Source organism: Hemiscyllium ocellatum, chromosome 3, assembly GCF_020745735.1.
Source record: "Hemiscyllium ocellatum isolate sHemOce1 chromosome 3, sHemOce1.pat.X.cur, whole genome shotgun sequence".
In the NCBI taxonomy this organism is placed as follows: Eukaryota; Metazoa; Chordata; class Chondrichthyes; order Orectolobiformes; family Hemiscylliidae; genus Hemiscyllium; species Hemiscyllium ocellatum.
Window position 1 is genome coordinate 135,279,384 of NC_083403.1, and position 26,716 is coordinate 135,306,099.

Genomic DNA, 26,716 nt, shown 5'->3' on the forward strand with positions numbered 1-26,716 from the left:
CTCAGACATTCAGTTCCATCTGCTCACTCACGTAATCTGCCTATGTCCCTTGGTAACTCTCTGTTGCCATCTATACAACTTACTGTGCCTCTAACTCAAGAAGCAACTGCAAACCTGCATGATCTCTCATTGCTTCATCCAGCTGAAGAAAGATTGAGATTCAGATCCCTGGGGAGCACTACTTCTGACATCCTGCTAATGACAGTACTACCCTTTTTTCTACCTCCCAACTAATTATCAATCAGTGTGTTCTTTTTGAGTGTTTTTGCCTCTTTAATAACTGCAATATCTCAATGATACAACTGCATGATGAACACCAGTGATATGTGGAATAAGCCAAACGTTCTGGAGGGATATCAAGATTTTCCGAGAGACTAGGATATCTGGAATAAACCCAGCGTATTAATAGAAACATATCTTCATTGCCATTCTTCACCCACAATCCCTTCAAACCCTCAGTGGAAAGCAGCAGGATTACTCGCTGTGAAAAATGGAACAAGACAATGTTTTCTCACATAAAGTGGATGAACTTGGAGGGCATGACTAATAATACATAGAAAGTTGATGGTGCAAACTCAAACACCACAAAATATGCTCCTTCAATCTGTCCCATGTGTATTATTCTTGCCAAGACCTCCTACAACCTTACAGCTCTTTTATTACATCTCACACATGCCCATACTTCAATGTCAATAACAGCTGTCACAGTCAAGCTAACATGTTCAATGCTATGCCTTGTAACATGACATCTTCACAAGTGGCGACAGTTTTTTTGGGGGGTGGGGCGGGGTGCTAACCATTAGTTAAAGGTATCCTAATTATTTGGATCCTGGAATTCAGGGAAGCTGATCCTAGTCAATAGAAGAATTAGGACAGCAATACATGGAAGAACAGCAAGTGCCCAAAGTAGAAGAGGATAAATACTCTGGCATCGAAGCAGCAGGGCTACCAACTAAGCCACGGCTGAAATCTTTGAGTATTTTAATTTTCATACAGATTGGGATTTTAAAAAAATGAACACAAGGTATTAGAAACGTAGTGAATCTCTAAAGCACGTCCATATTATTATGTCTGCATCAACATGTCACTGAATAATCAAAGAGGAACACCATATTACTTTCAACAATCAGTCATGAGTCAGATTTAGCTAACAGAGCATAAACATTTACACAATAGTGAACATATTCCAATTGAGTTTGACTAAGTTATGTTTGAAAAAGAGAAATTCAGAACGCTTACTAAGATTCTGGATTCAGATAAGACAGACTTCAATTGATGCAATTAAAAAAATTGCATACATCATTTTGCTCTTTTAAATAAGGTGTCTGAGGGAAACCAGGGAGTTATAGATTAGTTAGCATGTCTTCAGTTGTCAAAAAATTATTTGAGTCTTTGTTTAAAGAAATGGTAACTAATAATTGTGAAGATTTTCAAATTATCAGAGAAAACCAACATGGGTAATAAGTAGGTAAAAACAAGGACTGCAGATGCTGGAAACCAGAGTCTAGATTAGAGTGGTGCTGGAAAAGCACAGCAGGTCAGGCAGCATCTGAGGAGCAGGAAAATTGACGTTTCAGGCAAAAGCCCTTCATCAGGAAATAAGTAGGTCATGCCTGATGAAGCTGATTAAAATATTTGAATATACCATGGAAATATCTGTTATTTATCTGGTCCTCCAGAAGGCATTTGGTAAAGTTCCTCATCATAGAATGTTAGCTAAAGTTGAAGGCTATGGAATTGAAGTCAAATTGTTGACTTTTAGGGCAACTGATCCAGAGAGAGGTAACAAACTGTAAACATAAGGATCGTCTCAATGTGACTAGAGGTGATCTGCAGGATTTGCTTTCAAACTTCAAATATCCATCATATTTATTAAGAAATTTGACAGATGGGATACAAACAACATATCCAAATTTGCCAATGGCAACAAAAAGATGGGTGGCATCATAAATATTGTAAATGGAAGCATAAAATTGTAAGAGGTATTAACTAAGTGAATGAGCAAAATTGTGGGAAATGCATTTTATTGAAGACAGATGTGAAGGCATCCATTTTAAGCGTGAGAAAAATAGACCAATGGACTTGCTCATTAAAAAGCTGGAAACATTGATGATCCAAAAAGACTGAGGGGACCAGGTACATAAGACATGAACAGTACAGAAAATAATCAGCAGTCTGATGGAATGTTGGCTTTTATATCTTGAAAACTGAAGCAGAAGAATGTAACAGTTATATAAAGTCAAACAATATACAGTCCTACAGAGACCACACTTGGAATACAGGGAGCATTTCTAGGCACCATGCCATTGGGGGATATAATAGTTTTGGAAAGAATGCATGTTATAATGACCTGTAAAACCACTAAATTAAAAAGGGGAACTTAAGTATTGGCTTTCCGTATTTTTGGAAAGTTAAAGGGTGATTTTATTAAATTGTTCAAGATGTAAAGGGGAACTGATAAGCTAATTAGAGAATAACTATTACTACGTGGTTAGAGGAGTCTATACATTCAGGAGGAAACCAAGAGAAGACTTCTGCACGCACACACAACAGAAGCTTCAAAATTGCATGCAGAAAAGGCTATTGATGATGGACAAATTGTTTTAGATCTAAATTTGATAGTTCAATATATATTAAACAGAAATCCAAGAGGCAAAGTTTGCTGTATGAAAGTGAGACATTATTGAATGGAGAAAAAGCTGGAAGCGATGCGGCCTATTTATGATTCACTGTCTTCACAAATCATTGTAAACATGGTCAGTGCTGACACCCACAATAGCTCTTGGATGAGGAATGTGGCTACCATCACTAATCCCTTCTACTTTGGAAAATAACCACGATAAGGTAACACTTATGGTATAACAGACTGTTTCCATATTCTAACTTGTATGTATTTACGCATTCTGGACTTGTGGAACATGTTGATTTATTGAAATGCTAATAACAGAGCAATCAACCTATTAAATACAGGGCCTGTCATTGATCTCAATACAAGAGAAAACAAAAAGGGCAAAATAGATATTGCTTAGGAGATTCCTTAAAGATCAAAATAGATAATTTTTTTCAGGAAAATTGATCAACAGATGTAATTACCTTTCAAGGCCTCATTTAATCAAAACTGAAAGAGAATGATTCAGTATAGCTTTAGATGACAAAATTAGTTTTATGTACAAGAAAACTAGATCAGATTGTTTGCAAACTTTTGCTATAAATTCTGCGTCTTATGGTCTTGCTCCACAACCACCTGATGAAGGTGCAGCGCTCTGAAAGCTAGTCCTTCCAAATAAACCTATTGGATTATAAGCCGGCATTGTGTGACCTTTAACTTTGTTAAAAAAAAAGGAAAGACCATTATCTGTTAGTATAAAGATTTGTAGAAATTACAGGAACACAAAATGGCTAGGTTAAGTTTTGAAAGGAAATTCATGGATAAGATATTAAGTATGCAATCTAAATATAAAGTAACATTGCAAGAACTCTGATAAAATGCCCTATATTTATTAATATATTTTTCCACACTTCACAGATGCTGCCTGACCTGCTAAGTATTCCCACTTTTTTCTGTTTCCCAGCATCCACATAATTTTGCTTTTGATATAAATACCATGCCGTGATTATGACAGTAATAACATTAGGACTGAAACTGAAAGCAGATAAGCTACATTGCTTACAAATACTAATTAAAGGCTTTACACTTGATTTTGCAATGATGGATTTTCAAAGCCTTTTTTGCTTTCCCTTAGTGTTGCTTTCTCAGCAGAATCAAAACTGGTAAAACAAGGCAAACAGTGATCTTTTTTGAATTGTGTGGGAAAATCAAATTATAGTGACAGATCCTATTGAGCTTTTTTAATAACAGCAGAAAGGATTGTACAGAACATTGGTGAGACCTCTTCTGGAGGACTGTGTGCAAATCTGGTAATCCTGTTATTAAGCTAGAGGAAGTTCAGACGAGATTTACCAGGATGTTGCCTGCTATAGAAGGTTTGAGTTCTAAAGAAAGGCTGGGTCATTTTTCATTGGGATGTAGGAAATTGAGAAGTGACCTTCTAGAGGTTTATAAAATCATGATGGTAGAGATAGGGTTAATATTCCACATCTCATTATAAACTCATTATTTTTGTAATTTCATTATTTATTCAATGTGATTCTTTTGATGTGTTTCAACATAACTGACAACCCTGTTCTTTCAATGTTGGACTGGAGACATTTGGTCAGAGGGAGGAAAGGACATGCAATCCAAGGTCAAACTTAGTGTGTATGTTGATGAATAGCACATTTGACAAATATTTGTTCTGCTAATATGTTTCATTATTCAAACACCATCTTAACATTACATTTTATTCTGGTGAATAAATCTGGTGCTAAAAATATTAAATAAAAAAACTTTCCTGAGCCATGACCTTGTAAAGCACATCACAAGTGATATAGACATTTTAAAAAAATATTTTAAACATCCTTATAAGGCAATTCTGCACAACCCTTCAGATTCAACTTCTGCCTCTTGACTTGATCACTTTCATCAAGAAAGAAATTTGCACAATATAATTTTTAATGACTATGTATTTTATAAAAGAATGTTACATTTTGTAAATTTTATATTTTTCAGTAACTTTTTTATATTGTTTAACCTCAATTTGAAAAATATTGTGCTTTGATTCAGTCATAACCTTGTTAAATGCAAGCAGTATATTCGTTTTAAACAACTTGAGCTCAGGACACTTGAGTCTCCCTATGACAACCAGCTGGTTTGGAAGAAAGCTGCTATGTAACCCTATTTTTTTTGTGATGTCTTTTCATAGCATCCATAATTATTGACTTTGGGAGAGATGAATTGTGATGCATAATTTACTGTGCTAAAAATGGTGCTGTCTTTTTCATTCGGCAATGTGTGGTTTCAGTGGAATAATTACCAGAGCATTCATCTTTCAGAAGTATATGGCAACCCTGCCTACAACACTATCAAAATGTGCCAGCTCTCCAGAAAAAACATGAAATGCTAAATGGTTCTTTGAATAATTATACAAAACACCCCCTCTCTCTCTCTGTGCCGTTTACCTTTTCCATCTTAGCTGAACAAATATATGCCAAACGTGCTATTTAGCTGCATAGCACCGTGTGACCTTGTACCAATGACTGAAAAATGCAATATTGTCTTTTATTAAATAATTTCTGTCTGATGCGTCCACTATGTATTGAGCTTGATATATTACTATTAGCTGGGATGTGGTTTGAGGCATTTATTTGCAACAGATACGAATATTCATGACTTGAAATATTCAAATTCATAAAGACTTTCATTACATGACAATGGTGCAAGTTGGCTGAGATTACAGTGGTGGTGCTAACCAGGCTGACTGTGAAGTCTGTGATGATGTTGTCACTTTAAAAGGTTATTTTGTCCCATTTTTTTCCTCGAAGACACATTGTAAGGCAGACGGTGGCACAGTGGTTAGCACTGCTGTCTCACAGCGCCTGAGACCTGGGTTCAATTCCCGCCTCAGGCCACTGTGTGGAGTTTGCACGTTCTCCCCATGTCTGCGTGGGTTTCCTCCGGGTGCTCCAGTTTCCTCCCACAGTCCAAAGATGTGCAGGTCAGGTAAATTGGCCACAATAAATTGCCCGTAGTGTTAGGTAAGGGGTAAATATAGGGATCTGGGTGGGTTGCGCTTCGGTGGGTCGGTGTGGACTTGTTGGGCCGAAGGGCCTGTTTCCACACTGTAATCTAATCTAATCTAAATAGCTATTGAAGACATCTTAATTAAACAACTTGTGAGGCTTTGGGGTGTTTACTTTTGAAGTTGCAATAATGGAAGCAGCCTGGGTGTGGCTAGCCCTCACAGACCAGACTTTCTAGATTTTTTTTTAGCTGTTGCATTAGAAACAATTTGGGGTCTCAAAACAGTTGGAAACTTCAGCTGTTATTCTCCATGAACCTTCTCTTGATATTTGTATTCCTCCTGGAGGACTGCATGTAAGAATCTGTGTCTGAATTTGCTCTTTTGCCAAGCAGTGTGTTTATGGGATGTTACTGTACAGTTACTGGGTAAAAACAATGACTGCAGATGCTGGAAACCAGATTCTGGATTAGTGGGGCTGGAAGAGCACAGCAGTTCAGGCAGCATCCGAGGAGCAGTAAAATTGACGTTTCGGGCAAAAGCCCTTCATCAGGAATCAGTACAGTTACTGTACAATTAATTAGTATTTGGTGCTGTGTCTATTGTTTGATTAAGTTTTCCAATAGTTATGTCATTCTGATTCCTCTTTCTTTTCTTGGTATTTTAATTACAGGTTGTTGTACTATATTTCATTAATGTGAATTTGCTGTAATGCAATTGATGAATTGGTTGGGGGCACTGTTTCTAAAGTGCAAACTTTTAAACCTTGTGTTCGCTGTAACACGATTACATCGCCAACACTTTAAGTGCTGTTTCTAAAGGGCAAGTTTTCTATAACGCGGAGTTGCACAAGAACATAACCATTGCATTCTTGAAGAACTGACTGTTTGTTTTGTATTTAAATAAATTGTGTTTGGCTTAATATGGTGTAGTTTGACTAGCCAATTCACATCTGGAACATGCACTTCACGTCTACTTTAAAATAAGGAAAAGTTGGGGTCTAAAGCTACCTTTTTAAAATATTTTGAGAGTATCTGGTCTGTCTCATAACATGTGAAAATTAAACAGCGATATCCACTGACTGCTTGTACACGTTTGAACACAGAAATTACAAGGCTACTTTATAAGCTAACCTACTCCTCCAGCAACTGGTATCCTGCTGAGATTCTTGTCATTGATACACACAGAAAATGATGAAATTGTTGTTTTCAGCACGAATGCTCCCACTTGGGTATCTGCTCACTAGAGAAAGCTATGTTCTGTCATTCTTTTAAAGACATAATATGTCTTAATTGCTGCAAAACACACTCACTGGCACCGAAGATGAACTTTTATAAACATGGAGTCTCATTCTTTCAGAATTTAATTATTAATGGATTTTTAAAAAAGGGTATACTTAAAAGACAGCTGGAGTTTGTTTTTTAATGTTTCATCTTAATCTAACCTTTCTTCCTTACTTTTACTTTTGTGCCTGATTTGACTTTGCAAAATAATACAGTAGCTTAGCTTTCTTGCTTCAGTTCATTAGCCAATAATATTTAACAATCCTATAAGAGCTAATCAGTCATTTGTTCTGTTCATGCAGGAATCTGTAGCTGATCAGATGGGATGTCTAATTCCCAAGTTTCAATGAAGATACCCCATGGAAAGTCTTTGGCTAAGTGCAGGTGTAATGGATGATTGATGGCATTCATTTGCTGCCAAGAGTAAAATTCAGTCCATTGTGAAAAGGAAGCTGGCCAAAATTCATAATGGACCATGAGCATCTCCTGTTAGAGGAGAGTCAAGTGGTTCTATAGTTTGAGAGGCACCACTGTGCATCAAGCATTGGGCAAGGCAGGAAGAGAGGCCTTGATAATCTACCACAGCTCAATTTGGGTTTTTTTTTTCCACCTTGAATCTAGCCTGGCTTGTTCCAAAGGAAGGTGGGAAGTGACAATAGACAATAGACATAGACAATAGGTGCAAGAGTAGGCCATTCAGCCCTTCGAGCCTGCACCGCCATTCAATATGATCATGGCTGATCATTCCTAATCAGTATTCTCTTCCTGCCTTATCTCCATAACCCTTGATTCCACTATCTTTGAGAGCTCTATCCAACTCTTTCTTAAATGAATCCAGAGACTGGGCTTCCATTGCCCTCTGGGGCAGAGCATTCCACACAGCCACCACTCTCTGGGTGAAGAAGTTTCTCCTCATCTCTGTCCTAAATGGTCTACCCCGTATTTTTAAGCTGTGTCCTCTGGTTCGGCACTCACCCATCAGCGGAAACATGTTTCCTGCTGCCAGAGTGTCCAATCCTTTAATAATCTTATAAAAGTGGGAAGCAGAAGGGCAGAAGGAAGGAAGCAGAGTGTGGTGGGGGTTCATCAAACAAGAGGTTCGAGAGAGGGAATGGCAAAGTTGAGACAGGGAAGCAATGACGAAGAGGATCAGCAAGCAGCAAGGTCCGAACAGACACAAGGCAAAGCCATCGTTTATTTTTTAAAAAAGTGAACATACACAGTAGCCACAAAACGCACAGCAGAAAATATGGAAGCAGCAGCCTTCGGTAACTTCCATAAATTTACAAATCTTGCTGAAATGAAACTACATTTTTAGAATATCCCTGCATTCTTATGATCAGCTAAGGAGAACATCTTTACTTTGTTCATCTTGTCCAAACTGGTCAGAGTTATGGACACCTTGGTCAGAACACCACTCCAATCCCCTCAGCTCCAAACAGAGCAACTCAACCTCTTCCTGTAGCTAAATACCATTGTCCCTGGTAGCATTATGGTAAATGTTTGGGCATCCTCCTTCCTAAAGGATGATGACCAGAATGTGACAGAATATTCTGCTTGTGACATGACCAAGATATATAGAGGTTCACCATAACTTTTGTACTAAATGCAGTTTTTCATGAAGGTCAAGATCCCCCTTTACTGTTCTTGCTACTCTCTCAATATCTCCTGCCACCTTCAAAGATCTGTGCATATTAGATTAGATTAGATTACTTACAGTGTGGAAACAGGCCCTTCGGCCCAACAAGTCCACACCAACCCGCCACCCATCCATACCCCTACATTTACCCCTTACCTAACACTACGGGCAATTTAGCATGGCGAATTCACCTGACCCGCACATCTTTGGACTGTGGGAGGAAACCGGAACACCCGGAGGAAACCCACGCAGACACGGGGAGAACTTGCAAACATATGAATCCTCATGTTTAGCTTCCAGTTTGATCAAAGGGCTCCGGGGAAAGGATAGATAATCTTTCACACTGGGGCACTGCCCCTTCATGAAATTCCATGTCATGAAGATGGCAGTGGATAGGACTCCTGAGCCAGGGCCCACCCACTCTGATGGCTTTTCTTTCTTCTCTTATTTTATTCTCTTGTTCCTCTTTCTTCTCTTTTCCTTTACTTACAGCTTGTCCTGAGCCTGGACGATATCAGCGGTGGCGAGGGAGCCTAGCACGGACCTCTTGGGGTATGGAGTGTAACGGTGGCTGTGGCCCAGCAGGAGCCCGGATGGCGGACAGCAGTGGTGATCAGGACTGAGGCCTTGCGAGCGGTGGTGAAGCCTGGGTGTGCCCAGGTAGGTCTTAGCCCAACATGGGGGGGTGGGAAGAGGGAGACCTCTTGGGGAAGCTGAGCTTGGAACATCTGGTGGCCTATGGCTTAAAATGTCAAACATTAAAGTCCTTTCTTAACTTGTATTTCTTTATCCTCCTCCTTTTATGCTAAGACGACTGTAGTGCTGAACTTTTAAACTTTTTTTTATTTTCCTATTTCTGTAACTAAGACTCTGTATCTAAGATGGTGCTGTTGTACACTTTTCGCTGTACTCTTCTACCCTATATTTGAGCATACATAACAATAAAACCCAAATCTGAATTTGTCCTGCATGTTCTTTGTAAATGTACCATTAAATCCATACAGTCGGTTCTGACATAATGCGATAGTTCCATTCTTGTATGATCACGCATTATAAGAAAATTGTGCAATAGCCGCTCCACTTGAAGTAAAGGCTCTGGAATTGTGTTGTAGCTAATACAGGTAAGGAAAGTTTGCATTCCACAAATAATGGTCTACATTCTTCATAAAGCCAGTACACGTTGAAAAAACACATTTTATAGCAGACCCAACAGTATTGTCTTCCAATCCCTTCTGGACAATGCATTACTCTTCCTTGTAATAGATTAGATTCCCCACAGTGTGGAAACAGGTCCTTCGGCCCAACAAGTCCACACCGACCCTCCGAAGAGTAACCATCCAGACCCATTTCCCATCTATCACTGTGCACAATTTAGCATGGCCAATTCACCTAACCTGCACATCTTTGGGCTGTGGGAGGAAACTGGAGCACCCAGAGGAAATCCACGCAGACACGGGAGGATGTGCAAACTCTACACAGACAGTCGTCCGAGGCTGGAATCAAACCTGGGACCCCGGTGCTGTGAGGCAGCAGTGCTAACCACTGCGCCACCATTTCTTTTGGTTCATTCCACTACCCAGCCTCTTGTCCTGCTGTAGTCAATTAGTAGCATCTTCATTGCATGGTCTACCCAACCCAAGCCTGGGATGGGTGACTATTTATTAAAAAGAACAGAAGTCTTAGTACTGACCTCTGGGCAACATCGCACCTTTGTACTGACCTCTGGGAAACATAGTTAAAAATCACACAACACCAGGCTATAGTCCAACAGGTTTATTTGGAAACACTAGCTTTTGGAGCGCTGCTCTTTCACCAGGTGGTTGTGGAGTATACATAATCACCTGATGAAGGAGCAGCACTCCGAAAGTTAGTGCTTCCAAATAAACCTGTTGGATTATAACATGGTGTTATGTGATTTTTAACTTTGTACACCCCAGTCCAACACTGGCACCTCCAAATGTGGGAAACATCACATCTCTTGATCTTTTCACTGCCTCCAATTAAATATGGAGAATGAGTGATGGCCTAGTGATATTATCACCAGACTGTTAATCCAGAGCTCTAGGTAATGTTCTGGGAACTTAAGTTTAAATCCCACCATGGCAAATGATGGAATTTGAATTCAAATAAGAAAAACACCTGATGACCATGAATCCATTGTCGATTGTCAGAAAAACCCACCTGGTTCACGAATGTTCCATAGGGAAGGGATCTGCTATCCTTACCTGGTCTGGGCCTACATGTGAATTCAGACCAACAGCAATGTGGTTGAATTTTAACTGCCCTCTGAGCAATTAGGGACAGGCAATAAATGCTGGTCTAGCTAGTGGCACCCTCATTTCATGAATGAAAAAAAAAATTCATCTAGAATCAGGATCAAAAGGTTTGAAGTAAAATGTTAATTAATATAAATAAGCAGTGGATATTCCAATTAATGTTTATTACCATAGAACGAAGTAATTCAAGATGGAGTTTTTAATTGGAGTTCTAGAGATTTTACAAAATGGAAAGAAGCTTTTTAACCTATCATGTCTGTACTGCCCATCAAATATTCATCTACTCCATCCCATTTTCAAGCAGTTGGCCTGTACTCTTGTCTGTATGATGTTTCAAGTGCTTATCTAAATAATTCAGCAAGGTCTTGAGGATTTCTGCCTCTACCGTACTTTCAGGCCTTGAATTCTAGACACCCACAGAGCCTTTTCTTTTACATTCCACCAATCTTTCATCCCCCTGAAATTCCCTCTAAACCTCCTACTTGCCTTAAACCTCTACGTCCTGGTTTGTGATCCCTTTACTAAGGGGTGAAGATTTACTCCATCTACCCTCAAAACTCTGTACACTTCCATCAGATTCCCTCTCGTTCGTCTCTGTCTTGAGTCAAATAACCTCAGCCTTGTCTTGTCTTTCTTCAACGCTGAATTCTGGGAGAGTTATATCATTTTTTTCTATGCTCATATAAAAAAAAGCAGTTGAGCTGGGACTGAGAGTTGAGGAAGCAAAGGAAACAAATGTTAATGAGGCCTGTTCTTTAAGCAGTGAAACTGCTAATTGTATCCTTCATTGTGTGGAATGTGGGTGGGTGCTTGCACTCAGTTTGGAGGCAGAGTTCATGAGGGGGCAAACATAATTGAAGATTTGGATAACCTGGAGCCAGAGGAACTTTACTATGTTCGTCCCATTAACGAAGGGTATTTAGCCCGGGACAGACTGAGTGACAGCAGATTGTTTCTATCAAAAGGCAGGATATGGAGCACAGAGTTCACAAGGGTTTATCTCCTTTTTACAATCACAAATGCAGAATTACACAATTGTTAGGCTTTGAAGGCAGGTTGGAGGGTCTTATAGCCAAAAGCTAATGGAAGGATCCTTATGAAATCTCATATCTTGGAGGAATAACTAGAAGACTGAGGAGAAATCAAAATAAACTGTTGGAATACGTCGGTATTCTTGGTTTGATTGCAGAAGTGAATGGACCTTCAAAATCTTGTGTAAGGGATTGCTTGATTGCAATTAAGAGGGGAACTGGATTTAATCAAATCTTGACAGACTAGTGTTAAGTTAGCAGTGCTGGCTTGGGGGTTTAACAAGACCGACATTAATACATTGGCTGAGAATGAGTTGTACAAATAATTTTGAAAATTTGCGATTGCAATTCTTATTGAAGAAGTTTAAATAATACCCAATTATAGAACAATCCAGAAATGTCAGCATGATCTATTTGAACCTTAGAAGATCATTTATACAAGTACGACTACAATTGGGGAAAAGTCAGAAGCGATTAATACGTTGAGTTTGCATTAACATTGCTGTTGTTAAGGAGGACTTTGCAATGGAGTAGAGTAATGGAATCACTGAGCTGGTCATTGCTAGAAAATAGTAATATTTCCTCCAGATATGATTGGAATGGTTACAGTGCATAGGAAGTATCATATTTCATTTGCTTCTTTAAAAATAGGTACTCGGTCTCAATTCATTATTGATTCCTCAGATATTTGATTTTATTTTCAAGACTAACTAGGTAATTTGAAAAATAACAGAATGACGCAATTAAGTGAACACTTGAATAGAATCTTGATAGACTGAGTTTGCATGCAACCCTCTGTGCTATTTCTCCAAAATGTTCTCTAACATCATTCACAAAGCCAGTATTCTTAAATGACGCAGTGTTGAATAACGGTATGTGAAAATATTTAACTTGAGTGCTTTATTTTTACATGCCTCAATAATCTTACAATTATTTCTAAATACGCTGAATCTCTGAAGAGTTGTCAGCCAGATTCCATGTTGCAAGACCTATGTTACCAACGCAAAACATTTTAATCTCGAAGTTTGCACGTGAGTGTTAGATTTTGGGATAAGGGTGAGATGAGTGGATAAATAAATTGGACAAAAGTTTATACCATGAAATCAAGCTGAACAAAACGTGGAAGATACTACTTATGTATAAATAGACTGAAAATGTCATGGGTTTGCCAGGAGAATTAAATCTGACCGTGCTTGTTGTGGTTTGTAATTATAATCCCTTTGCTTCAGCAACAGGACCATTTTGAATGATTAGCCTCATTCGAATTGGGCCCCACAGCTAAAACTGGAGACGAATTTTCCCAGGGTACCCTGGGTCACCACTCAGTTGTGAGGTCGGGCCAAGAGTAGCCGCAGGCTCTGGAGGGAGGGGGTGCTTCAATGGTGCTTTTTGACAGTCCAGAGGAGCAATCCTGTTCCACACAACCACTATCCCACCCCACACAGAAAAAAATACAAAGAACATTAAGTCCTTTGTATTAATGGCTTTTGGTTAGGGTGAGCTGATAATGGTCTGGCTGGTGATGGTAATAGCTCTGCCCAGTTCAGCCTAAAAACACAAACTAGCATTCAAACTATGCTACAGAACCTGGCTGTTATTTAAAATGCTAACGTGGGTAGAAGGGGGTTTGCTCAGTGGTAAGCTTTCATGAATACTGCCACCACCATAAGGTGTGGAGGCCAAAAGATCTTCTGCTTATCATTTCCAAGATGCTATTGTTCAAGGCAGGAAGCTTGAAAGATCAGCTCAGTTTTTTATTTCTTCCTTTCTGTATAGTTAGGCTCAGGGAAGCCTATTGGTGTTATTACTGGACTGCTAATCCAGAGACCCAGGAATGTCTCAGGTTCGAATCCCATCACGGCAAACGGTGGAATTTGAATTCAATTAAAAAAAGAAATCTGGGAATTAAGAGTCGAATGATGATCATGAAACTATTGCTGAGTATCAGAAAAATCCAACTGTCTCAGTTTCCTTCCTTAAAGGACATTACTGCCATCTTTACCTGGCTGGGCCTACATGTGACTCCAGACCCAGAGCAATGTGGTTCATCTTAACTACCATCAGGGCAATTAGGGATGGGCAGTGAATACTGACCTAGCCAGCGATGCCCTCATCCCTGAATGATTATGTAGTATAATCTTTTGTTCTACATTAATTGCACTCTAAATGTATTTGCCCCAGCCAGATGTTCTGCAAATCCCTCTCATGGCAAGTAAAAAAGCCAATAGACAGCTGCATAATACAGCGTTGTAAGTTATAATGGTTGAGAAATCACATGAGGCATATCACCGTTTTCTTGCAGGCAGTAGGTAAGGTCTTCCGTGAGATAGGGATACTCAAAACAAATCCCTTGTATATCAGTAAAATATGTGACTTAATAACAAATAAAAGAACCAAAAGAAATTGCAACCTTACTCAGCCAATCAACCAATCAACTGGACTGATATTTCTCTCTTTCTTCCTCATGAAAAATTAACAGCTTTGAACAGAGAGACATTGTACCTTGTTGGCAGACAGTGCTGTCTTGATAATGATGCTTTACTGCCGAACCCAGTACTATGAAATACTGAGGGAGTGAAGCTCAACATTTAAGAGACAAACGGGTGTTCTGGATTGAAGACTTACTGATGCCGTTTCTAGCCTCTCCCCATCCTGCACCCCCTTCACTGACTATTCTTTGCTCTCTTGTGATTGCTCGATTCCGAAGACTCTGAATCAATCCACTAAATGGGAGTCTTGGCTCCTACAGCCATCAGAGGTTGTTGGAGGAAAGGAGATGGCACAGACTATGTAACACAGACCTGTGGCAAACATCAAACAAACCTAAACAGAGAGAGGGGGAAGGTGTACAGTATGTGCTAGAAATATAAATGAAGAAGAGTAACGGTTAATAGAAAGAGTGACACTCAGAGGCTTTAAAAAAAAGCACAGGGTTACAGCAGCTGCAATGCAGGTCATGGGGGAGAAAAAGCATTAAAGATGCTGAAATAGATTATTGTAATGTAAAAACCAGGCTTCTCTGTGAAATAGAATTGAAGCCACAGTCAGATCAGCCATTATTTTATCAAATTAAGCAGCAGGTTCGAAGTGCATACAGTTACAATGTTTAAAAGACATTTGGATGAAGTACATGAATAGGAAAGGTTTGGAGGGAAATGGACCAGGAGCAGACAGGTGGGACAAGTTTAGTTTGCAATTATGTTTGCCATGGACTGGTTGGTCCAATGGGTCTATTTCCATGCTGGCTTACTCCTGATCCAAATTTGTCTGTTTGTACGCAAGGACACTGAGGTCAGAGTGACAGAGGAGCCTTGCAAGACTTTGAAATGTTTTGTATCGGCTTGATTCAGTTATTTGCACCCTTATCCTAGATCCGAATGCTGTTGGTTCATGGTCTCATGCTTCACTGCAGTGCTGAGGGAGTGCTGCAATGGCTGAATGCTGCTAACTTCCTAATGGGATAAATGTAGGTTTGTATTCCAGAAGGATGTCATCCAACTGACTGAAGGGGCCTTTCATTCACTGCAATTTATTACAAAGCTGCACCCTTGATCTCATATTTCCAAATACCATTGAGCTCACCCTTAAAGTACCTCAGAAATAGTGGCAAAATCTTATCAAGAAACACAGCTGCAACATAAGTTAAACAGAGGTCGTACATGTAAACAAACTCAAAACTATTTGTGAGCAATGCCTCAATGAACATCTCATTTCCAATATGAGTCTCCCAAGGGATGGCCCACTCCCATTTCCCAATCTCCTGTTGATGAGACTTGACTATCAGAGAAAATCAAAAGTGGATCTGAGAGATTTACTGTAGTCATGCATCTACGTTGCAGCTCAATCATGCTTCTATTTTTGTTAGGGATCTGTCTTTAACGTGGTCTGAGGTTTGGACAATACTGAAATTTGACTGAGATATTGGATATGGGATTGAGCAATTGTAATGAAAGATGAGAGGAGTCACCCTGCCCTCTGCTAATAATGTAGTTGATGATAGCTCTGCAGAAAGGCAAATGGAACATCTTCAGTGACTATAAAAATGGCTTTGCTTGTGGTTTATTCCATTTTACAGATAGGAGAGAACCCCACTTTTACTAAATGAAATAGCTTCCTACAATTTCTGTTGATTAAAAATTACTGTTGACTTTCAAAGAACATTGAAGACCTTTCTTGATTTAAAACAACCTGTCTGTTTAAGACAGACACCCCTTGAATGGAGGAGGAGAAAGTGAACACTGCAGATGCTGGAGATCAGTGTCGAAGAGTGTGGTGCTGGAAAGGCACAGCCAGTCAGGCAGCATCCGAGAACTATGGGACCCTTCAATCACATGGGATCAATGTGGATTTCACCAGTTTCTCCATTTCCCATCCCCCATCTTATCCTAGATCCAATCTTCCATCTCCACACTGCCCTCTTGACCTGTCCATCTTCCTTCCCACCCATCTGTTCTACCCTCCTCTCGGATCTATCACCTTCACCCCCAACTTTATCTAACTTTCGCATTCCCAGCTACCTTCACCTCAACTCCACCCCCACTCCCATTTATCTCTCAGCCCCTTTAGGCTATCCCCTCATTCCTGATGAAGAGCTTATGCCCCAAACGTCAATTCTTTGGCTCCTCGGATGCTGTCTGACCGGCTGTGCTTTTTCCAGCACCACACTCTTAGACCCCCTGAATGAAGCTCTTGAATCCATAGTATCAGTACCTTTTTTGGAGGAGCAATCTGTCTCTGATCTACACTGGATGCGAGAGAAGGAAGTCTCAATACTGTATACAAGTCTGATACTACTTCGCATACAAATTAGTTCAGTGCTCACTCATAAAGAAAAGTCATCTGAAAAGCTCTGCAAAAAATTCAGATGCTAAATACTGGCATTGTATTAGCACCCATTTTTCTATGCATGTGACTTTTACATACGACAATACTCCATTTAAAAGAAAGGCACTTAGCTACTGTCAGCCTCATCTTAATGTGGCAGCAGAATGATGTCTGAAGGTTGCAACTGGATTCTGTTGGCCTTTTATTTCTCCCCCAGCTGAAGGTTTTGGTTCTATCAATTGTGTTGATTTTCTAGAAGAAGCAGTTGACCCTGATCGAGTGTTGCAGACTGGCACGTTCCAAGGTCCAGGACTGCGTGCTGAGAGATGCACTAAAGCTTCGGGCAGCTGCTGCCAAGGCACAGTGAGGAAAGACCACTATCTGAGGTCTCTCTGCTGAAGGTAAATGGGACTGTTCCAGTGCCTCAAAAGTAGGTAAACATGGTCTCATTCAAGGAAGAGATGCCTTTAGTTGGTTTATTGGACAGAGTCAAATTCCAATGTTTGCTTGTTTCCTCATATGCTACTGTACAGAAAAGACTGTGTTTGTGACAAAACATTTTTTATGAATAAAGCATATATTGAAATTTTTAAACAATCAATTGTGGACGACCATTTAAGGTCTTTCTGTCAAAGTCCAATGGGAGTCCATTAGTTATCAGATCCTCCAGTCCCTCCAATATATGTAAATTTAGCCCTGTATAAGTAAGGAATCCCTTGTGATTTCTGTAACTGCAAGGAAAGCCAAATTCCAATATTTGTTTGTTTTTCACATGCAAACCCTGTACAGAACTGTTTCAGCAACTGTGTATATAAAGTTTTTTTTATGTTAAAGCATATTTTTGCAGTAAAAAGAATCAATTGTGTCAGTTCTTCAGTCTTCCTGAGGATCAGTGTAATTGAAGTTTTTGAGGGCAGCTAGTTTTGAGATAGAAGCCAAGACCGGGTACTGGAAGTTGTTTGAAATCAGCCGAAGATCCCGAATACTCAGCCAGCAATTTCTCTCCGATTTGAGCTTGAAGTGAATATTGATTATGGTGCAGAATTTTAATAGGTGCAAAGTAAAACGTTTTTCAGGATTGACGACAAATACAGTATTTAAACTAAAACATTGAGGAGAATACTTAACGTAACAAAACAGAACTTTCAAATTTCCTGTTGATTGGCTTTGCATAGTTAAGGAGGTGAAATAGTGCTACTTTGCCTGATTATTCGTACCTGCAGAATTGTCTCGAGTGATTCATGTTTGAGCCTGCTTTGATGTTGCCTTTATCAGGGTCATAGATGGTCGTAGCCCTGGCATAGGCACCTCCGAGAATAAAGACAAAACCATTGAGCGTCACTGCAGGGGCGTACTTGTTATCTGTTGATTGAACAAAATAAATCGCTTAAAATAAATTTATTTCATGTGGAATTATGTCACATCATTTCTTTTTAATTCAGATACACTTAATTCTGAGATATTATCTTGATATAATGATCAGAGCATCTGAGAGCGGAACATTCTTTCCAGGATACTTTGATGCAAGGCTCTGCTTCCACCTTGGACATTTTCACATATGCCACAATTATTATTGCAGAGGGAACATGCTGCAAAATGTCAGAGTCAACAAAATAAATACTGAATAACTGAAATGATAATGGGGCAAAATTAATCATTGGGTGTATACCAAAACAGATCTGTGGTGGTCTGTTTTATAACCGATTCTGTTTTGCATTGGAGGAATATTTTGCTGCAGGTTGATGGTGGGAGGCGATAGGGGTGGTGGAAAGGGCGGGCGGCATAAAAAAAGGCAGCAATTCATTTCTGAGTAAAATTCTAAGCGGGATTCTTTGCAAGTTGCAGGACCTGAATTAACAGATCTGCACATTCAAAGGCACCAGCTGTGTCTGAAGCTGAGCTTTTCCTGCCTAATGGAAGGTAAGCCCCTTTAAAAATGGTGGCAGCTGCAGGGGAAGCACAGACAGAGCAGGAAGTGCAGCATCACCATTGGTTATGCTTTACCTCCTGGTGTGAATCAAACAGGACAAAATCAAGTTGGCTTGCCTGTGCATGACATGCTCCCAGGAAATTGATCCACGTTGTAACTTCAGAAAGAATGAAGAAAAATATAGTTGCACAGACTTTCTGCTGATCAGTCAGTCAGTCATTCCTGCACTGTCAATTGGAATCACACACGAAGATCCTGCAGAATTCAGATTATAGCACATTCCAAAGTAATCACCCAGAAAGCTGAAGATTCCATTGGAAGATATCTGGAAGACCAACAAATTTCGGGCAGACCAAAGAGTGTCTTTCATCGAGTTGATGGTCCTCCTGGTGCAGTTGATGTTTGTCTCAGTGTGTCTCCTGGGGGAACAGACCGTAGAGCAGACAGTCCTGCGTCATAGAGCTGCTCAGGAGAAACCTTGAGAAAAACCACTGCATCTGTCTTCAGACTTCCTCTGCAAAGGCACATTTCAGAAGATGTGTGACAGTCTCAATCACCCCCTCCCTCAGCTGCTTCAAGAACAGCGTGTGGTGGTACAGACAGCCTGGGATGGCCTTGTTCAAATGAGAGATATTTGTTTGGATTACAATCAAACTCCAGTGTTTGTGTGTCTCCTTGATATGCTACTGTACAGAACCAAAATGCATGTGACTATGCGTAAAGATTTTTTTATGAATAAAGTATATTTTTGAAATTAAAAAGGAATTCTACTACACCTGGAACTCTCAGACTTTGGATGGTTCCTATGCAATTAAGTAAAATAATTACTTGTGAAATATTAGACCATCAAATGCACAGTGCAACTCCTAAGAACTATTAAATGCCTGCATCCTTACTTCATACAACCCAACTACACCTTGTCCAGACGACTTACACTCCAGTTTCAGGCCCAAACCGACCCTCTGGGATCATACATTCATAAAATCAGTGAGACTTATCATTAGCTCCTAATCATTAATTTAATCCTTTTTTATATTCCATATGTCTGGTCTGGCCTCTGCATGTATTTTAATGTCAGTTAATAATTTCGATAGTACATGTGTAATTTTAATTGTAGTTAATCATATGTTATACACAAAACTAAGGGATCTAATTTTGGACACTTGCAAATAAGAAATACTTGTGGACATTTGCATGTTTGAGGAAGAATTTCAGTACACGCATTTCACCCTGCCACAACAAAACATTTCTATTGCTGAGAATTCAGAGAGTGCACTGTGTGTTACAATATTTATGTGATAAACTGCGCTGGCTTAATGTCAAATAAATGTGTATTTCATATATGGTTTGATTCCATCTATCTCCATTTCCAAAAGGTGTTCCTGAAGGGAAACATTTTCAGTTAGAGACTGCAAGGTGAAAAGAACATCGGAAGAGTCCTTAGACTACAGAATGTGGCTCACAGTTAACCTATGAGCGAAGGACAGAAAATTGGAGAAGGGGTGATAAGATGGATTTAAAAACCTCTCAGTCTTCAGCAGTGCACTCACATACACCTCAAAAAGTAGTTTGCTTGATTAAACAAAAAAAGCCAAATGAACTTCATCTTTTATCTTTTCCTGCAATTAAATCACATTGCTAGCGTTTTCTGACAGTTCCCATATCTTTATCCGGTTAGTACAGTTATGGAGAACAATATTTGTACCTGGAGGTTTATTTATTTATTGTACTTTTCACTGTAAAACACATGTGACAATAAATCATTCATTCATTCATTACTGAACTAATAATGCAGCTCTAAACACTATGTTTCTGAATGATGATTGTTAATGGGAAGCTAGCATGGAAAGCCATAGATTCACATAGACTATGAAGGTAGGAGCTGAGCAGAGAGCCGCAACTTGGAGATGAACATGATTGTGACCTAAATAACTCATTCTTCAATTTCCACTGTCTTTTTGCCTTCATCCTTGTTCTGCTTTCAAATTTACACAATCAATAAATTAACATTGATTAACATTCAGAGAATGTAAATAAGTAATTTGCATAATAATCAAGGATTATTTAAATAATAATGTAGTTCTTTTGTATAATTCTCTCTCTATATTCTGCTGATTCAGCAGGTAACCAACACCCATGAAGCTGAAATGTCACTTGTGATTGAAAAGGATGATAAGGGATAATAATTAGCCAGCTAAATCTCATTGGGGTTTATATGAAACATTGATGCAACACTATGCCTTGCTTTCTTACCACTTATTATGAAAGTTAGTGGCTGCCCTTAATCTAGTTCAATGATTTCTGAAATGTAAGAACTTGTTCCATTCTTTGCTCTCACTGATGTCTCTCTGAATACAATATTTAAATATTTTACATAATGGGGGAAAAAATCAAGGTGTCTGAACAAGAACTAGTGGCTGCACAAAATCTTCCTCTTAGTCACAATGTTTTAAATTTTTTTGGCACATTTATTCTTCCCTGTTTAGCTTTGCTTTGTGTTATATCGAGTAAAAGAAAATGGCTCAAGATGACGCATCAGTTGACAATGAGCCCATGGACGTTTGCCATCGGACAGAGTAGGAATGAACGAGTGACTTCTTATGCAAACCAGAAGCATAATGATACAGCAACTTTTCATCTGTTTTCTGGTCTGATTTAACAGAAAGATAAATGGCCTTGAAATTCCGTGAGGGTTGTAATTCCAGCAGAAATACAACGCACTAATATTCCAAAACACTGAGTCCCATAAAGTTGTAATGTTGACTTTTAAAAATGGTGGTGAGAACCCATATAGAATTTCACAGCCATGTCATTCAAGTGAAGGATTTGCTTATAACCTGCAAATCTAATAAGGGAAATGTAGATTCTGGTGCTTTTTCTCTGCTATAATGTTTACACCTCTTAACTGACCCAATATTTGGGAACCTTTGTACTGGCCCTTGTGCAGAAATTTCTACTTTACCTATCATAGGTGATTCAATGAAAGTCCACGTGTTTGTTTGAAGGACATAGGATTGTAAAACTCCAGCTGCCCGTCCTGCCTCATTCACGCCACCGAACACATAGATTTTGCCACCGCATACAGTTGCGGCCGCAGAGTGCACAGCTTTGGGAAGTGGAGACACGGTTTCCCACTGGTTGGTAATTGTGTCATACCTGGAAGAGTAGAATTTTCAAGCATCATTAACCACTACCTGCAGTGATTTGACAGCTACTTTTCTATAAATGCTGAGTGTATGCTGCTATTACACAATAAATAACATCAATTTTGCCACTCAAAGAAAAGCAATTCAATTGAACAACTGTGCCTGTAACAGCCAATTACATCCTGAAGGTCTGTATGATGCTAATATACAGTACTTATTAACACATTACACTGAAGGATTTTAGATTTGTGTTGCTTCACCTTATTTTTTGTCCTTGATGGCTACTTGCCATCGCTTTTAGCCATTCTGGGACATGGAATAATCCAGGGTTAGAGGATTTGACCTTTTGGGAGAGGTTGAATAGGCTGGGGCTGTTTTACCTGGAGCGTCGGAGGTTGTGGGGTGGTGGTGGGGGTGGTGGTGGTGGTGGGGGGAGCGTGACCTTATATAGGTTTATAAAATCATGAGTGGCATGGATAGGATAAAGAGATGAGGTATTTCCCCTGGGGTGGGGGAGTCCAAAACTAGAGGGCACAAGTTTAGGGTGAGAGGGGAAAGATATAAAAGAGATCTAAGTGGCTGCCAGAGGAAGTGATGGAGGCTGGTACAATTGCAACATTTAAAAGACATCTGGATGGGTAGATGAATGGGAAGGGTTTAGAGGGATATGCGCCGTGTGCTGGCAGGTCGGACTAGATTGAGTTGGGATATCTAGTCGGCATGGCTGAGTTGGACAAAAGGGTCTGTTTCCGTGCTGTATATCTCTTTGACTATATCTGTTCTGTTTTGTCTGTTCCATAATGGAGTAAATCATCAGAAAATCACCATTATTCTATGACTGAAGTCTAACATCTTACACCAGTGCTCAGCACTCAGTTCCAAGTTTTGAACTCAACATTTTCTTCAAGACCATATGATATAGCAGAAGATTTGGGCCATTCAGCCCATTGAATCTGCTCCACCATTTGATCATGGCTGATATGTTTCTCAATCCCATTCTCCTGATAACCTTTGATTCCCTTACTAATCAAGAACCTGTCTATCTTTATGCTAAATTCTCAATGACCTGGCCTCCATAGCCTTCTGTGACTAAGAGTTCCACAGTTTAACCACCCGATAACTGAAGAAATTCCTCTTCATTTCAGTTTTAAAGAGTCATCTCTTCATCTGAGACTTTACCCTTTGGTCCTACTCTCTTCTACCAGTGGAAGCATCTTCTCCATGTCCAGTCTATCCAGACATCTCTATTCATATTATATATTATCTATCTGGATGAAGGAACTGAGGACATTGTTGCTAAGTTTGCAGATGACACAAAGATGGGTAGCGGGTCCAGTAGTGTTGAGGAAGCGGGGAGGCTGCAGAAGGACTTGGACATGTAGACAACTGGCCAAATAAGTGGCAGATGGAATACAACGTGGGAAACCACTTCAGTAGAGATGTAGGTTATATTCTAAATGAGGAAAGGCTTCAGAAATCTCAATCAAAAAGGTATGTGGGGGTCCTAGTTCAGGATTCTCTTAAGGTTAATATGCAGGTTTAGTTGGCAGTTAGGAAAGAAAATGCAATGCTAACATTCGTTCCAAAAGAGTTAGAATATAAGAGCAAAGCGACTCTATGACTTTATCTACTAATGAGTCTGTATAAGGCTCTGGTTAGACTGTATTTGGAATTTTGTGAGCAATTTTGAGCCCCGCATCTAATGAAGGATATGCTGGCCTTGGAGGGGGTCCAGAAGAGATTTACAAGAATGATCCTGGGGATGAAGGCCTCATCAAATGTGGAGCGGTTGCGGACTCTTTGTCTCTACTTGATTTCTATATTCTATGTCTTTACTCTATTTCTAAGATTAGTTTTTGGATGATAACCAGTTTCACAAGGGGCCATCGAGAAGTGACTTGTGAAGTGTGGTGAGAGGTATAGAATCAGCAATGAAGATGGCAGTGTGGGGGGGGTCTTTTCAATATGACAGAATCCTCCTGGCAGCAGAGAAGGTGAAGTTATTTCCACATCCTGTGGCCATTGAACCTTTAAGCGATCAATTAGTGCCCCCCCCCTCCTTCCGGCACTGTCAAGCGATCTCTATGTGGGCTCTGGAGGGAAAGCTGCCTGATTAGATCTTCTGAAGCCCATGGATTGGTCTCCCTAGCAGCAGAGAGAACACTTGCCCTTATGAAACAATGCCCAATCTTTGCTGGGGTGTGCCTGACGTAGCTCCTGGTCTCAATGGCACTGGTGAGTCATCGCTAGTCCAATGATTTCCCCAATGAGACAGGAGTCCCTTTGGCAGGCAGTTAATTGTCCAATTGTTGCAAAAGCTGGTCGGGACCCCTGGAGGCACCCATCTTGCCCACCATCACTTGGTCAAAATAGGCAAAGCCCCTGGATCTCCAAATTACAACCAGGCAGTTTGGAGGGGAAGACAGTTTCCATTAATGCATTAGGATAAATTATATTCCAACCTCATAGCTGCCAACTGATGAGCAGCACTGGGTAAGGCTGAGAACTCATTGTGGCATTTGCACAGGTCATTGGGTAGCACAGATCTAGGCCATCTGGCACTCTTCTCTGAGATTACTGGAGCAAATGTGGTGGAACACTAGGTTAATAAAGTGCAACAACGATAAATGTATGGTGGGAAGATCTTGCTGGGAAGAATTGGGAGGTCAGCTGGTTGGGTGGATGAATGAAAGGATTCCTCAAATATAAATACAATGATGACAAAAAATTGCACCACAGGTTACCAAGGTTGTGAAAGAAACAAACCAAACACTAGATTGTATTCACATTGGGATAGAATTAAAAAGTAGATAGTTGTGCTAAACATGTTATGAATATTTGTTAGACCACACTGGAAAACTGTGTGCAATTCTGTCACCATTTGCAAACCTTTCGCAAGAGCACGGTTTTACGGGCTGGTGAGAAGCAGTGGAATAGAGTAGACATGTAGAATAACTTCAATCACTGAAATCATTCTGTTCTGTTTGGTTCTTAAGTGGTTAATGTTCATGTTGCATTGGCTCCACCCACTCTATTGGAGTTACACACAAATTGGGGGTCAAGATAAAGGTCACTCCATTTGCTCTTAGAGAAGGCAGATGTATAAGTACTTGCTCCTGAAGACCACGTTATTATACCTGGCCAAATGTAGTTATACTTTAGTGTTATCTTGCAATAAACCTTGTTATCTAAGTACATATCTTTTCTGTAGATACTCTACCCCTAATCACAAAGCCAAGAATGACTGAAGGCAGCAAGCTGCTTCAAACAATCCTCACCTTGTACCACATGTTGGTAAAAGCAGAAAATACCACAAGGTGCCTGCAGTAGTGTCTGGGGAAAATAACACTTCTACACAGGTCTGAACACAAACATCTAACAAATTATCTGACATACAATTTTTCAATTTTAACCAAAATTGTCAGCGAGTCTTTACAGTTGGTAAATTGCAGACATAAAAAAGCTTGAAGTCACAAGTGCAAATTCTTTTTCTCTGTATGATGTTTTATCAAGAAGCTTGATGGGGTAAACACCAAAACTTTGTTTACTGAATGGCAATGCAGTGTTGAGGGGAGATATGGTCAACTCCTGTTCCTATTTCTTATGTTCTTAACCAGAACTGAATTGAAACAGCACTTTCAAAGGTGACAGCCTAGCAGCACAAGTGCTATTAGAGTACAAGTTTATCACAACCAAGATCACAAGGCTAACTTCAGTGACATTGTATTCTTTGTTTACTTACTGTTGTCTAATTAATTCTACATTGTGAATATTTTCATATTTATCTTGTTAAAATATGCAATCAAAGAGAACTTTCCCACATATGCATTGAAAGAAAATCATGAATGAATATTTTTCCTACTTTTACATCAGTAATATGGCTATTATTTTTCACATTAAAGTCATAGTCACAGATTAATACAGCATGGAAACCAATCCACGCCAACCATGTCCCCAGACTAAACTCGTCCTACTTGCCTGTGCTTTGTCCATATCCCTTCAAACCTTTCCAATTCATGAATTTATCCAAAAGCTACTCTTTATTGTACTTGAAAATTTCACTTCCAAGAATGTTTTCCGTGAAAGGTTTGCCGGTCCTTTTCCAGGTTTTTCCTGTCCACTCTTACAATGGAAACTATCTTTGCAAAGAGACTAGAGAAGCTGAGTTTGTACTCAGCAGGGAAGATTAAGGGGAGATTTAATAAATGTATTCAAAATTATGAGGGGTTTTGAGTAGATTAGGAGAAACTGTTCCTACTGGCATGAGGCTTTTTAACTCAAGGAAACCAATTTAAGATAGTTGGCTAAAGAACCAGCAGGAACAGTGGGAGAATTTCTTTCAATAGTTTATGATCTGGAATGCACTTAAGGCGATAGGTATACACCTGAAAATAAAGACAACTATGGGATATGGGAAAAGATCATGAGGGTGGGATTAATTGAATCACGATTTTAAAAGAGTCAACAGGGGCATAGTAGGCCTGAACAGCCCTGTGCAATTCCACACAAAACTTTGATACCATTATTACATCTTCCTGTCAGCTATGGTTGTTTCCCCAAGTTTTCCAGGTGTTAGTGTAGTGAACCTTCTCTGTGGAAGGAGTGTTCTCTTAATGCTCAGCACTGGAAAGTGCTCTCTAAATCTCTCTCCTCCTGTAATGCACCCCTAAAAATGTAATTCTTTGACAAAGCTATGGATCACCAGTCCCATTATTTCCTTATGTGGCCCAGAGTTGGATTGCAACATTGGAGTTGCTTGTCAGTTTCTTACTCCTACTTTTGTCCACTTATCTAACATTTAGCACTTCAATATCCAAGCTAAAAGCTTTACGCCTAAAACCAAAAGTCATATTTTAAAATGCATGAATTAGATATTTGCAACCATGTGACTCTTTTGAGGCTTGAGATTGGTTGAATGGACTGATGTCTAAATATAGCCAAATATTTGAAATCACTGATGCAAGAAAGA

At 39.6% G+C, this 26,716-nt stretch overlaps 1 protein-coding gene across 4 annotated transcripts in view; it reads right to left on the reverse strand.

Annotated features, from left to right (window-relative positions):
• The window catches only part of LOC132808061 (kelch-like protein 29), a 231,874-nt gene that overhangs the window by 16,595 nt on the left and 188,563 nt on the right, over nt 1–26,716 (reverse strand). For all 4 annotated transcript variants that reach the window (XM_060821981.1, XM_060821975.1, XM_060821987.1 and 1 more), the window contains 2 exons: nt 21,564–21,757; nt 17,889–18,033 (listed from right to left, as the gene is read on the reverse strand). In XM_060821981.1, the coding sequence (XP_060677964.1) occupies nt 17,889–18,033; nt 21,564–21,757 (339 nt within the window). The remainder of the gene's footprint in view (nt 1–17,888; nt 18,034–21,563; nt 21,758–26,716) is intronic.